This window comes from Halichondria panicea, chromosome 1, assembly GCF_963675165.1.
Source record: "Halichondria panicea chromosome 1, odHalPani1.1, whole genome shotgun sequence".
Lineage (NCBI taxonomy): Eukaryota > Metazoa > Porifera > Demospongiae > Suberitida > Halichondriidae > Halichondria > Halichondria panicea.
This window is the reverse complement of record NC_087377.1, coordinates 12407194-12421180: the sequence shown is the minus strand read 5'-3', so window position 1 is coordinate 12421180 and position 13987 is coordinate 12407194. Positions and strand designations below refer to the sequence as shown.

The 13987-nt window shown below is 40.9% G+C and overlaps 1 protein-coding gene and 1 long non-coding RNA gene across 2 annotated transcripts; both read right to left on the bottom strand.

The window, feature by feature from the left end:
• Positions 1-71: 71 nt before the first annotated feature.
• LOC135350385 (uncharacterized) lies at positions 72-953 on the bottom strand. The gene is made up of 2 exons (XR_010399138.1): positions 456-953; positions 72-405 (listed from the first exon to the last, which is right to left on the bottom strand). It is a non-coding gene; the product is annotated as an uncharacterized LOC135350385 (long non-coding RNA).
• Positions 954-8289: 7336 nt separating this feature from the next.
• On the bottom strand, positions 8290-9171 carry LOC135338057 (complement factor H-like). Its single transcript, XM_064534102.1, has 3 exons — positions 8966-9171; positions 8705-8902; positions 8290-8646 (listed from the first exon to the last, which is right to left on the bottom strand). Exons 1-3 carry the CDS (start codon positions 9042-9044, stop codon positions 8408-8410), a joined length of 516 nt encoding a protein of 171 aa, XP_064390172.1. The 5' UTR covers positions 9045-9171; the 3' UTR covers positions 8290-8407.
• Positions 9172-13987: the final 4816 nt, after the last annotated feature.

Sequence of the window (13987 nt, the reverse complement as noted above, 5' to 3'; positions counted from 1 at the left end):
TTTATAACGGTTAGGCAAACAACTGGGCCTGGTACTAGTTGTCTGCGCATGCGTAAAATTTTCATTGTATATTTGTGGTCGGCAAAAATATTTAATAAATCAATAATAGAAATTTGTACACAGAAAATGCACAGAGTGAGTACACAAAAGATGCACATAGGGAGCTGCTTCACAAAGGCCTGGGGAGTTGCCAGTTGTGCTGCAGCACAATTACAGTGACCCAGGGCAACTTCAGGATGATTGAATGCCTTCAAATTACGTTTCAAAAAGATTTAGCAGGCTGCTGGACTTCTCTGATTCTAGGCCCCAACTCGTAACTCATTGCTTGAGAAAACGTAGATTCTCTTGATGTCTCTGAGCTACCCAGCAACGCTCGAATGAGCAGGTCATACTCCAGTCCTGTGTCTGTGAGTATAGGACAATATTAAAGAAACCAAAGACGGTTAAACCCTTACCTCAAACTGTCCAGTCTCGTCCGTTAGTATAGCCAAGAGGAGCACTGTTGGGATAGCTGGATATTAGCCATTGCTCCTGTACAGAGAAGTAGACATTTTAAATACGTGTAGATCTATACATATTAAATTTCTCGGTTATAGTGTCATTGTCGACGAGCTGATGATGGCAGCACCAAGTTCTCTAGCTCACACTCTTCACTTGATCCACCATATTAATGATGAAACTATAGTCTACCTACATTCTTGCCAAACATGAACAAGACTTGATAGCATAGCCGGCCATAGGGCCCACACAAAAATATCTGACCTTAACAAGCTTGACAAAGCTTTATACCTCTTCCCTTGTTGTTCAGTCTTCAGAATAAGCTTCAGAGAAGAGAGAAGCTTCAGCTAAGAGCCATTCCAATCGATTCCAATAATGATAAAACGGGAACTGACTTCTAGTACACAATAGTACACGAATATAAATGTCACGAAAGTGAACGAGAATATCCATTTGTCAGAATGTTTGCCTAACCGTTATAAAAGCGAAAACTCGGCCTGGGATCGAGGCTATTATCCCATTAGTAGCTCAAGGTCGCCGGGTGTAGCTGCCGCGCCGACATATAAATGTGCTGAGTCGGCGCTTATTATTGTGTCTAGTCAGCAGTTTCAGAAATAGCTGCTGGCCGTCAAGGAAATGAGCAGTCTGACTTCTTCCTCACACTCCCAGCTGTACAACATTGTGATCACTGCACCAGCTTCTGATTAAAAATGTACATACCTCCACAAACACCGTTAGCAGCGATGTCCATGCAGTCGTGCTCCCGCCTATACATTAGCACTGGCTCCTCTAAGGACTTCTCCTGTCACTGGGCTAAAATTCGAAACAATGCATACGTTGTTACATGCTTCAGTGAGCATTATACTGTTAATTTAAGCGTATTGTGGCCCCTTATAAATAAATATTCACGAGTTTTATTTTTTCAGCATTTTCTCTTTTGCAGGTTCAAAGATCTAATTGTTGTACCACTATATATTTCTATTTTGTGTATAAGAATGTCATGATTATGAAGATGCGCATGAATGAGACAAGTCACAGGAGGACAATTCCGACCTATTAAACCAATCCGGCGGAGAGCTGCCGTGCATGGAGATACCACCTGCAGGACAGCGAGTGAGGGACAGTGAACTGATGGTGTCTCTGAGGACTCAGAGGAGTGGTGTGGACCAAGATTTGCTGCATGCTCTAGGCTGGTCTGGGGGCCAGACCTAATAGCTCGGGGGCAAAATCAAGAGAGCTCTTCCCCCTCCCCCCTCTAAAAAAGGTTTGGCCCCAGACTAGCTCTGGGTGGGTAAGGATCATTAATGGAACAACTTCCAAACAGATATAAAGGCTGGACTAACAATTCTGAGATCTTCATCACTGACATTGGAGAGAGTTACATAATCATTGGTGGTCTCCCTTCTCTCACCTGTCTCACTGACCTCACTACCTTCTGTAGAAATGGTGCTGACAACAACTAGTGGTAATGGACCATTAGGACAGTGGACATATCCTGCATGGTGGGATTGAACAATGGTGGTGAACCAGGACAGCAGTTCTACATTAACAGGAATGGTTCTCAGATCATCAGACTAAACTACAGAGTGACCAACCTAGCTCACTCTAACCGGGTCCTACTGTTGTACTGTACCAACTACATGGAGGAGATATGACCCTGAGCCTCTGTGCTAACCTGGGTGAGTGAATATACTGTTGCTGTAAAAAGTTATTAGGCCTCGATGCACATGCGCAAGCGAGGTATACGGTAGTATGTTTGTGTGTGTGCGTGTCTGCACGTGTGTGTGCGTGTGTGTGTGTAGACTGTTTTTTTAGACCACTTTTGATTTTATTGTTGCAAAATAACCATGCAATGCTCACAAAACATTCTCAGAATTTCTTTTATTTTTTCGTAAATGTCACTAGCTTTTACAAACAGGGAAATCTTTAATTATCTTGTGTAGACAAATACAAAAATCTTAATTTGAATTGTCCTGTGTATTACCTCTACGTGTCATGTTATACGTGTTGGTGTTTCAAAGTGCAAATTAAGTCTATAAATTGCACAGCTACAGCCAGTGGCAGATCCAGTGGGGGAGCTTTGGGGGCTTGAGCACCCCCTGGCCTTGATGACAAGCCTGAAAAATAGAATCTAGAGCTAGCTATCAACTCACTGCATGCACTGGATAGCACGTAGATACGGTCACATTATCATTGCCACATGCACCCAGTTTATTACTGAGCATGAACAATTATTGATGAGTCATGCAGGAAACACGTTGTGCTTGAAAAACAGACAACCTTTTTTTTTAGTAAAATATTTTTAGCTCCCCCTATCAAGAATCCTGGATCCACCCCTGACAGCAAACCGTATCCGACTGATTATCACCACAGTGGCGGATCCAAAAAAAATGAAAGGGGGGTTCCAAACTAATGAGCACGCAGCGTGAGTTTTTTAAAAGTCGCGCACAGCGTGAATTTTTGGGGTTACTCCCACTTCCGGTCACACGTGACTAGGGAAAATCCCATACCTCAGCCAGGGGAAGTCCCATAATAGACTTGCGTAGAGCTAGCTACCGGTCACACGTGACTAGGGAAAATCCCATACTCAGTCAGGGGAAGTCCCATAATAGACTTGCGTAGAGCTAGCTAGCTGCCACAAACAGCTAACTAGCTCTAGCCTAGGCTAACCTGAACACTCCTTTGGCAGTTGATACATCAAAACAACAGGTACAATCATTGAATCAAATTACAATAGCTAAAAAACTGATAAATAGCTAGCTGGTGTCATTAAGCCTTCTAAAGTTAACTTCAAAAGGGGGGTCAAGGGACCCCATGGACCCTCCTCTGGATCCGCCACTGCACCACACGTATGACACTACTCACCTATTCCCATGGAGACTTTACAAAAATCTTAATTTGAATTGTCCTGTGTATTACCTCTACGTGTCATGTTACATGTGGGTGTTTCAAAGTGAAAATTAAGTCTATAAATTCAAAGATTGAAGAGAAGGGGATATGAAACTAGATCACATGAGCTTATGTGCTCAATGTAAAACAGAGTAAAAAGTTTAGGCACTCCGCGCTGCTATAAAAATGGCGGTTTAATTTGTAAATAAAACAAAACAGCCCCATGGGAAGCTGGATGACTCACTTGAAGTATTATGATCATATAATTGACTAGCCACAGATTGTTTTAAAATATATTTGGTGGCAATAAAATCCAGAACGCCAGATTCCCTGGTTTATTGGCTATACTAGCCTTTGTGGGACTGTAGCAGAAAGCAAGTTGGTTTTCATAAGATGGTTCAGTGATGAGTTTTAATGTTAGCTATGTATTCTATGTACTGGTGCCTGTCTCAAAGGCTAGATTGCTCTGATGCTGAAAGTATATATAATCGATTTTTAGTGTACAATTTAGCAAAATTGTGCTCCAGGACAAGTACAAGAGGTCAAAAAAGTTGAAGTGATAGAACAAGCTGTCTCTTGGCTTTTAGCTGAGGAGCTGTTGCACTTCCCAAAGGTCCACTCTTGCATTTAATATCAACTTTGTTCTATATGTAGCAGCAAGTCCAGAGATACAGTTCCACAAAGTATTTTACATGATTTTACATAGAACTTGCAGTAAAGACAATGTACCACGCCCATTTTGGGCAACACGGATTGTATGTACACGTCATCAAGTTTCATATCCCTCTCTCTTCAATCTCTGATAAATTGCACAGCTATACAGCAAACCGTATCCGACTGATTATCACCACACTTACGACACTACTCAATTATTCCCGTGGAGACTATAATTATACTAGCTATGTCTTTTGTACTCCTAATATTTTGCTGCCTCCTTGGTCTGGGATCAGCCTGGAACCAACCGAGCACCTGCTGTGTTAGGAGCCAAACCTGCTCCAGTGGAACCGAGACAGAGCTGACAAAGATTAGAGAATCACTTGAATATCTATCAGAGCTGGAACACATTCGTAAAGCACTGGAAACTATTGCCGACAGATTACAGGGTACGTAAGTAACAATTATGCTCACAGTAAAAAGCTCAAAGAGTTTGTGTGCTATCCACGCATGTAACTACAATAATCTGTCTCTCTTAACTAGACAGTACAGATGCTGAAGGAAATGCAAGTGCATCGGTGCCAAGTACGTGCATGCCAACAGCAGCCACATCAACCATCGAAGCAACAACTGCTGCTACCAGCAAACCAACAGCAATGACCACAGACCCACCAAGTGCTTCTGACACTTGCGGTGGACCAGGATGGGCGAGAGTGGCCTACATTAATATGACCAATCCCAACCAACACAATGCCCTCAAGGACTTCAACTGACAGACTATTCGATAAGATCATGTGGTCGTACACAATTGTCTGCTGGCCTTTGCTCATCTGTCATGTTTCCAGTGGGTGGTGTCCAATACAGGTAAGTATGTGGGAGAGCAATAGGTTATCGGTTTGGACACAACTACGCATTCGCTGGATACCATTCTGCAGGTAGGAATACTATCGATGTTGCATATGTCGATGGACTCAGTGTCACGCATGGACAATCTCCACGCACACATATCTGGACGTTTGCTAGTGGTCATTTTAATGGAACCAGTGGTGATACTGACGCTCACGTGCGCTGTCCTTGTGATGAGGGGAACACTTTTGGTTCACCTCCATTTGTCGGAAATGACTACTTTTGTGATAGTGTGGCCACATCTAATAACTATAATGTAAACCCGTTTCGTTTGCATCCCGATAATGCGTTGTAGGATGGTCAATCTAGCCTTAACACATGTTACAATAACAACAATCCTCCGTGGTTTACGAAAACTCTATCAACTCCAACTACTGATGACATTGAGCTACGAATGTGCTTCTATAATCCCAGCATACACACTAATATTGGACTTCAGCTCATGGAAATATACATCAGTTGAAGTGATTGTGAAGGAATAAAAGATTAAATATTTGCTGAGAACTTTTGTAATGAAAGCACGTACTGCCTGCGAGTGCTGATGCCTCAACATGTACGTGTCAAAGCTATACATATTAACATAAATAGAAAGCTACTAAACTTATTGCTAATATACACACATGATATCATGCTGAACATTAATTTTTACTTATTGTATGCATGCAGGCATAATCACGGGAAACTCATATATAGCAGTGCCAGTATCTACACTTTAAGGCCACCATACAATATTATAACATGCACCAGGCAACTTCCAGGCAATTCATTGCCTACAATAATTTTGGTTGTAGGCAATGAATTGCCTGGTCACGAGGTAATTCATTGCCGACGTGCATCCTTTTAGCCTCAGATCATGTAGCATATGCAGTTTTACACAATATTCAAGCTCATAATCTTTTTATCCATGCTTCTTTGTAGTTTGGCAAAATAGCTCCATAATTATACAACAGCTGCTACTAAGATGGCTCCAAATGTATTGATTTCATGAGTTTCCTGCTTCTCTGCATGGCCTATAAATCCAGGACATTTCAGGTATATATAATTTAATTTATATAGGCCGGCGGGACACATAGAGCCTCCACTAATCCGGGACGGTTGACCTATGGAAATCTAATCTTGATGATCACTCAGAGCTTCCACTTGGGAAGATATTTTGAAGATTTATACACCAATATAATTATGTATGTAGTTATCATGTATGCATGTGGTTCACACTTCAATCATGGCATTTATATACAGTGGAACCTCCGAATAACGGATAAGTTGGTGCAGGGGGTTTTGTCCGCTATTCGGAGGTTATATATAATTATACCATAATAAGGTTACGTTACCCCAAATGTGTTTAATATAATGACTTCAAATATATTATTATACTCAAATAATTATGATGAACTGCATGAATCAGTACATACATGTATAGCCATGGTCTTTGGGAATAGATTAACTACCACAAATTAACATTTAATAATTTAATAATTATTGTAAATGTTGGAAAATGCAAGTGGACTGCTGTCGTCACACGACAGTGAGTGAGAGACAACAGTGAACTGCAGCAGACTGAATCTGAACTGTGCATGCACACATGACATTAGCTAATAGTTTATATATAATTATAGTGAAGTTACAGCAGTCTTCTTGCTAAGAAATGTGAGTATTTTAGGACCATGACCATGCAACAATGTCATCCTGTTTCCACACTGGAACTGTAGACATGTATACTGAGTTCTCTTTCAAGTAGCAACAACATATCCCCAATAACTGGCATGGGGTCCAAATTACTGGCATTTATCTTGAGAACTCACACTGCTGTGGAGCAGCAGATAGAGTAAGTCGCCGAACTCCGTCAGACAACAAAGTGCATCAGGTAAAAGGGCGTGTAACGCACGAACAAAACAAGACTGATTCAAACTAATTACACACACTAACAGATGGCCATGGGACTATTATCCAGCGAAAACTTGGTGGATAGGCCAAGTCGCTTCCAGTCCGAGCAGTGATAACTTTAATTTTTTGATTTGCGCCAGAACGTACCGATCCCGGCCCGTTTTTGCCAAACTACACAGCTAGAGCTAACTGACACAAGCTGAGTACAATCTAGATAGAATGCAGTATAGAGTGGAGAAATTCCCAGAATCAGGCAACCCTGCAAAGCGGAGCTACACTGTTTCTTTATGAGGGTTGTAAAGTGCTGAGTCAGCAATACTCCAGCTATAAGTGCTAATATAATTTATAGTACCTATAGTTTATTGTCAGTATTGGCATTACATATTGTTATCGGTGTGCTTGTTGTGTTTACCGTGTATAGAGTTGTTTTAAAGTTCCAATTTTCCTGCATGTTAAAGTAAAGATTGTAACTAATAATTATGGTGTGTAATGTATACTTGTTACTGTGTACTAGAAGTTTATGGTGCATGCAGTGGGGTATGGGATAAAGGTAATATAATTTGGTATAGTATGGTGGTAATGTGCATGGTGGTCATGCATACAGAAGTCTACAAAGTGGCTCTGGGACCATCCGTATATGAATCACATGCCCCCTGATATAGTATAATTCACTGGAACTGTAACGATCCAGAACAATCGACCTAGAACTGGCTAGAAGTTACTTAGCTTTGTACCCAATGTACTGTGTTCTAGATCTGTGCATGCATGCATGAGTGTGTGTTCTATACCCTTGCTGCAATCATCAGCATATGCATGGAGACATTTAACATTCATGTTAATTATACTCTTTTGACTGCATGTGGTGCTGTATATAATTATTGCCCAGCCATGCAGAGTGCAACATGTTGCCCAATGACGTTAAACTCGTCTGACTGGTCATATAAATCGTAAATAAAAGACATGTGTTTTGAAGGAATTTAGTGTATTCATTAGTTTTGCTGAATTCCATAGTAGGTTTTCTTACCACTTTTAAAAGTAGTAGCCAATAAAAGGGACCAAATGAATTATTGGGTGGGATGGTGGGGCATAAGTCCCAAATGGATATCTCTTACAGAGATCTACTGCATTTACACACAGTGCAAGTGCATATAATCCCAGTGCATTATGCCATATAATGCAGTGCAATATATATAGTTGCTATGGTAGTGATGCACCATGCCATAATATATTGAGCACTGGATTGCTTTGATCTGCCAAATCACTGGGCAACAAACATAATTATTATTATTATATTCCTGAACACATTTTAACAGAACGATAACTGCATATAATTGTTGCTGACACAGGCATTGTCATGATTGTTGTGATGGTTGAGATGTATACATTGATTTGTGCTACTGTTTACATTCAGTTCTCAAGTGTTAATATTATAATTGTTTACAAAACAACAGACACGATGATTGAATAAAGTTGCTATTATATAAAACCTTGGCTATAATTATGCATGTACAACTGATAAGCTATAAATTATTATGCAGACACTGTTAAACTTTCAAAGTCCTACGTATACACTGGTTCATATGCTTGCATGGTTACTATATAGCTCAATTTCCATTTTGGGTGACACCTCCTCATAAACAGGACCAGCTGGTACAGTGGGTCCTACGTTAGCTTGTCCTTCAGCTGCCTTCTTACGGGAGCAAAGGTGCATCACTAAGAGTCCAGTGAGGAATCCAGTGACTAGAGTCACAATGAAAGTGATGATCACACTTATAACGATAGCAGCACCAGTGGATAAGGTGGCGGAAATATAATCTATGGAGAAGGTAAACAAATTGATAGGAAATCAACCGTTAACAAATGCGCTACTCACATTCAAGTACACACACGATTGCCTCAGGCTCAGTACTCCAGACACCAGCATTAGTGCAAGTGATGGTGTTGGGTCCAGTCAGTGAGAGTCCATTGTCACACTGGTAAGTCAGCACTGTTCCCTCCGACACTGTCTCATTCAAACTCTCATAGTTCACTATAGTTCCGTTGGATGGCTTTTTGGGTAGAGAGCAGTTGACTGCGGTGAAACGTAAATTAGATGTATAATACACACAAAAAGTTTAGCCAATGGCATTCTCACCAGGCATATCTCTGCATGTGATGTTCGTGTCCGGCTTCCAAGTTCCCACTCCACCCACATTTTCACACGTACTGGACATATCACCAGCTAGGAATAGTCCTTTGTCACAATATAAGTTTACCACTGAGTTTATCGAAAAGGGTGATGTCCGATCCTTAACGTCCACACTGCCTCTGGAAGGTGCGACAGGAAAGCCACAGGTGACATCTGAGAGGAGGGGCTATATAGTAACATTCATGACAGTGATTTACCATTAATTTACCCGAGGGACAGACGTAACGGGTAGGATCAGGTGACCACCGTCCATCATTCTCACAGGTTGCTGGTACTGTCTCTCCATTGCAAGTGAAGCTCAGTGTTGATCCTATACTAGTGCAGGCAGTGGCGGAGCACTATTGATGGTAACTCTGTTCGCAGGTGTTGGGTTGGAGGGGCAGGTAACTGCAGCAAACAATATTATACACTAAGAGATCAGCTATAATAGAAACTAACCAATAGGAAGAATCATAATCATCACATCATCATCACTCATTCCAGCACAGTTGACAGCTCTTATTGTCACATTGTAGGGAGTGTTGTAGGAGACAGTTATCTGTGCTGAGGTGGTCTCCACGGTGACTGGTGACCCGGAGAGAGGTGTTGGAGAGATGGTGAGGACATAGCTGACAGACACACCACCAGTAGAGGAGGGAAGGTCCCACTCCAGATTGATATTAGAGGAGCTGAGTTGATTTTGGGCTGAGGAGGACACCCTTGGATTCAGTGGAGGGGAGGGTGAATCTGTGCATGATTGTATTGATAAACTGACAGTGCATGTGTACATGCATGTATGCACTCCATCAGTCACTCACCAGCCACAGTGATAGTGAGAGGACCCTCTTGTGAGCTTGCTCCCTCACACAACGCCATAGTACCTTCTACAATGGAGGCCTCAGACAGTGAGGTGAGAGTGGCAGTGAGCATTCCTCTACTGGAATCAGTGAGAACACCACGGAATGCTGGATTACCCTCAGTCACAGCGACATTTCCACTACCGGTGAATATTAAAGTCAATCTAAACGAAGGTCCTTGAACTTTTGGAGGAGTGACTTTCCATCGTATGAGACTACCAGGCAGAGTGCAGGTGAAGGTGACAGTGTCACCAGGACAGGCCACAGTGGGAGTGGATGTCAGAGTGGCTGCCAAAATGTAAATGTATATAGCTCAAGTTTTATATAGCTAGCTAGCCACATGCACACATGCAACACTCACCAGCAGCCAGTACGAACAGCTGGGTGCTGCAAATAATAACTGTTTGTAGCTGCATTGCAATTGCTGCATCTAATAAATAATGCTAAACTGATTAATTGACTGCTGGTGTGCAGATTAAACTAGAACAATAGATAAAGATCATTATAACAACATAATTTATAGTCTAGACACTTTCAATATCTAGTCGACTACTATATATAGACAGTCCAGAACTAGAGCGCTAAACCAGACATTTATATAATCCAAAAATCTCATATGTCTTACAACTAGAGTGTTGTAAAAGTAGTTATATTTATATTAACTTTACATACGTAATTATAAACAAGGCGACAGTTTAACCATGAACGAACCTCACCGAGGCAGTAAAGCGTAAAGCTATAATGTTTTTAGTCTATGCAGACAAAGTGCAGAGTATACAGCGGTAGGTCATACCATGAACTTTTGGTGATACACATCACTCACTGATATGCTGGGAGTGGACTATAGCACTACAGCAAGCCTGCAGGGATCCATCATCCATGTAGATCTAGTGCTATAGTAAAGTTCCTCGAATTAAAGCCGCATAGGCATTAATTGATTGCTGAACTAGAAAGAAGGAACTTACTGACTTATGGCTGCATGGCTGTGACACATGCAAGAAAAAGGAAGATCCTGAGATAGATTAAATGTGTCTGGCACTGTGGTGAGTATATATAAAACTTACGTAGAAACCAGCTGTCGTAGGTTGATGTATCTAATTACGCTGCCACCATAAGTTAAGTGTCACCTCGGTCATCCTAAAAATAAAAAGCGAAAACTTGCGCAATTTTTTTGCCACTTATGAAAAGGCGTATTTTTGTGGTGCCAAGGCAGAGTTTTACTTATAAATAATGTCATATCGTTGATTGACCGTACGTACCTCTGAGATTTTTACACTAAGAGCCATTTCATAACGTAAAGACTTAGCACAGCCGCCCACTCATCGGCCATCTTAGAGGTACAGTTCAATAATGTGCTGCATGCAGCTATCTCATCACATGCATGCAAGCAGCCAGCTATCTCGTACACTGCATGTATAATACTATATACAATGAAAGCACCGCAGGTGCTGATGCCTCGGTGGAGATGCCAAAGCTACATAACATAAAGCTACTAAAAGCTTGTATACATGCACTCTGACATTATGATGAACATTTTTGCATGCAAACTCAAAGAGTGTGTAATAATCCACGTACCATGATTGTTGTTAAAAACGATCAATAGCCAAAAGTTCAAGTCTAAAGTTAATGGCATGCATTAGCAGAGCCTTGCAGCTCTCTTTTCACTCTTGCAGCTACCATAGTTAGCGTTCTAGTGCAGAGCTAACTACTAAGTAGAGTAGCAACACTCGATAAACACAAGTTTGGCTACGTGCTCTTCTGAAAAGGCTGCAATGGCATTCCAAGTAGGCATAACTCGAGAACGAAGCAGTATTTTGCAAATCCACGAATTAAAATCCAAGTAAACATGACTAGAAGCCTATAGAAACTCTTACTTGCACTTGATTCATCGTTGAGCAGCTGTAGCAGTCTACACAGATGGATAGACACACAAACACACTATATACACTACCGTATACCTCACTTGCGCATGCGCACCAAGGCATAATAATTATATAGATTTGTGTAAATTGCTGAGTCACAGTCTGTATCAAGCATTGAGACATTTATCCACTCTTTACTTAACTCCTTTCTCCTAGGTGTGTATGTCATGGCTACGAGGGAGTTCCTGGTCCACCCCCTAGAGGACAGACAACCACACCTACCCACACTGCCCAGCCACGAGGTAATAATATTTATGACAGATCTACAGATCAAGGTTATCCTTAGAGATTTTACAGGACATTTTTGACACAGAAACACTGTCCATATTAATTAAGTGTCCCCTTTCTCTGAAGGTCCTGTTTGATGTTTCACATAATTATTAAGCTTAGCTGCACTCACCTGGTCAGTGTGACAAACCTTCCTATAGTATGAAAAGTACGGTGCAAAGGTCAAGAACGCAAAACAAGAATGTTAATTTTCTCTATTAACCATGGCGTATACCTGGTGCTCCTACCCCGAATCAATGATACGTTAAATTATTAATTACTCTAGTTTAAACAACAGTTTATAGACACTAAACGACCAATTTTGATATTACAAACTGTATTTTATACATGTTAACTAAAATGTTATTTTAGAGTCTCTTCAAATCTACAGTGAGAAAAACACAGCAACCTAATTAAAAACTATCACCCAAAACAAATTCCATTTACAAATCCGTTAGTACCGGTACCTTTTTATTCTCCCAATTGGTCAATAGCCAGTGCTATATGATAACAGCGATGATGTGATGAAAACAACAATTAGTGTGCGAACCAAAAAGCCAGCTACAGAGAGAGCATATATTTTTACCATACAAGAAATGAGTGCATTGATTCAGCGCTAACTATTACGTACAATTTTGTGAACTGGGTATAGACATGGAGACTGATCCATTTGCATATCCTCCTGAGACTGATCCCACTGACTGTTGTGCAGCGCTAACACTGCCACAAGTGCTAACAGTACGAACATCAGCAGTGATTTCTCCAGATGGTAACTTAACGTCCAGACCATTATCACGAGAGCTCCTAGTCGTGTACAACACTCCATCCACGTACATTCTCACAATATAATAATTAATGTCAAACTGGGGATTCAAAGGAGGGATCCATGATACTGTCGTGTCTCCAGAGAATGTCATAGTGAGAGGTGGTTCAATTTGTGCTGTATATGAAAGGATAAAAATTACCTATTATAGCGGGTTATTTTTGTATGGTGGACATTTTCGTAATTTGTGCATTAATCTGAAAATTACGCAATAATGTTCTATGTCACTATTCTGAGCTGTACAAATATTTAGAATACGAAATATTTCGAAATTTGCACCAACAAAAATTACCCGCTATATACGGTATGACAACTTACCTTCATGAAGTAGTGGTAGTACAAAATCGTTCTGAGGGCCATAAATGTCCGTAGAACAAGAAAAATTCATCTGCTGTGGATCACTTGTCACTCTGATTTGCAGGTTTGCAGTAAAATTGGGCATTCCACTTGTCAGGGTCAGAATAACATTCAGAGCAGTAGGGAATATCTGAACATCAGGAACAGGATCACTGCTAATGAATGCTTGCTGATTTATTAATGGTGGAAACTGTACAAACAGGGTGGTTCCTTGAGCGCTACAAGTGTATGTGACAACTTCACCAGTGCAGGAAAAGTTACGACCGGCTGCGTCTAAATTTGAAGCGATGTCAACCACCTGACCTGTAACTGTAGCAACAAATAATACCACAACCTATACAACAATGAAGTACATTGATTATAAATGTGCTGCTTGAAGTGTATAGATGCTAGCCTAAACCATAGTCGTTTCCCATCCCTCTTCCCTTCTTATATATCTACTAGGGTGGGAAACGCAATGTAAATAGCATTGACGATCTGTGTTTCTGACAACAATTTTTTTTAAGTTCCTCCAGCCCATGCTTCTAGCTATAGTACTGCTATAAACTGACTACTGAGCTCCATGTATTAACCAATGGCTAGTGGAACAGTCACAATACAAAGAGACATGTGCCTATATACATTAATTTTAATCCTTGATATAACTTACTAAATGGGCTGCTTCAAAACCAGCTTACTACCAATTATAAGGCAAATTACTTACCAACCTATAACCAATTAGTGGCTTTGATTTTACCTACATACAATGCCCAGCTTTAAGAAA

Excerpts from the sequence above, each read along its gene's own strand:
- LOC135338057 (XM_064534102.1), bottom strand. The coding sequence starts at position 9,044 with ATGTCCAGTACGTGTGAAAATGTGGGTGGAGTGGGAACTTGGAAGCCG. Across the intron at positions 8,903-8,965 it reads CACATGCAGAGATATGCCTG|TCAACTGCTCTCTACCCAAA; the intron begins GTGAGAATGCCA and ends GTTTCACCGCAG. Across the intron at positions 8,647-8,704 it reads AATCGTGTGTGTACTTGAAT|ATTATATTTCCGCCACCTTA; the intron begins GTGAGTAGCGCA and ends CCTTCTCCATAG.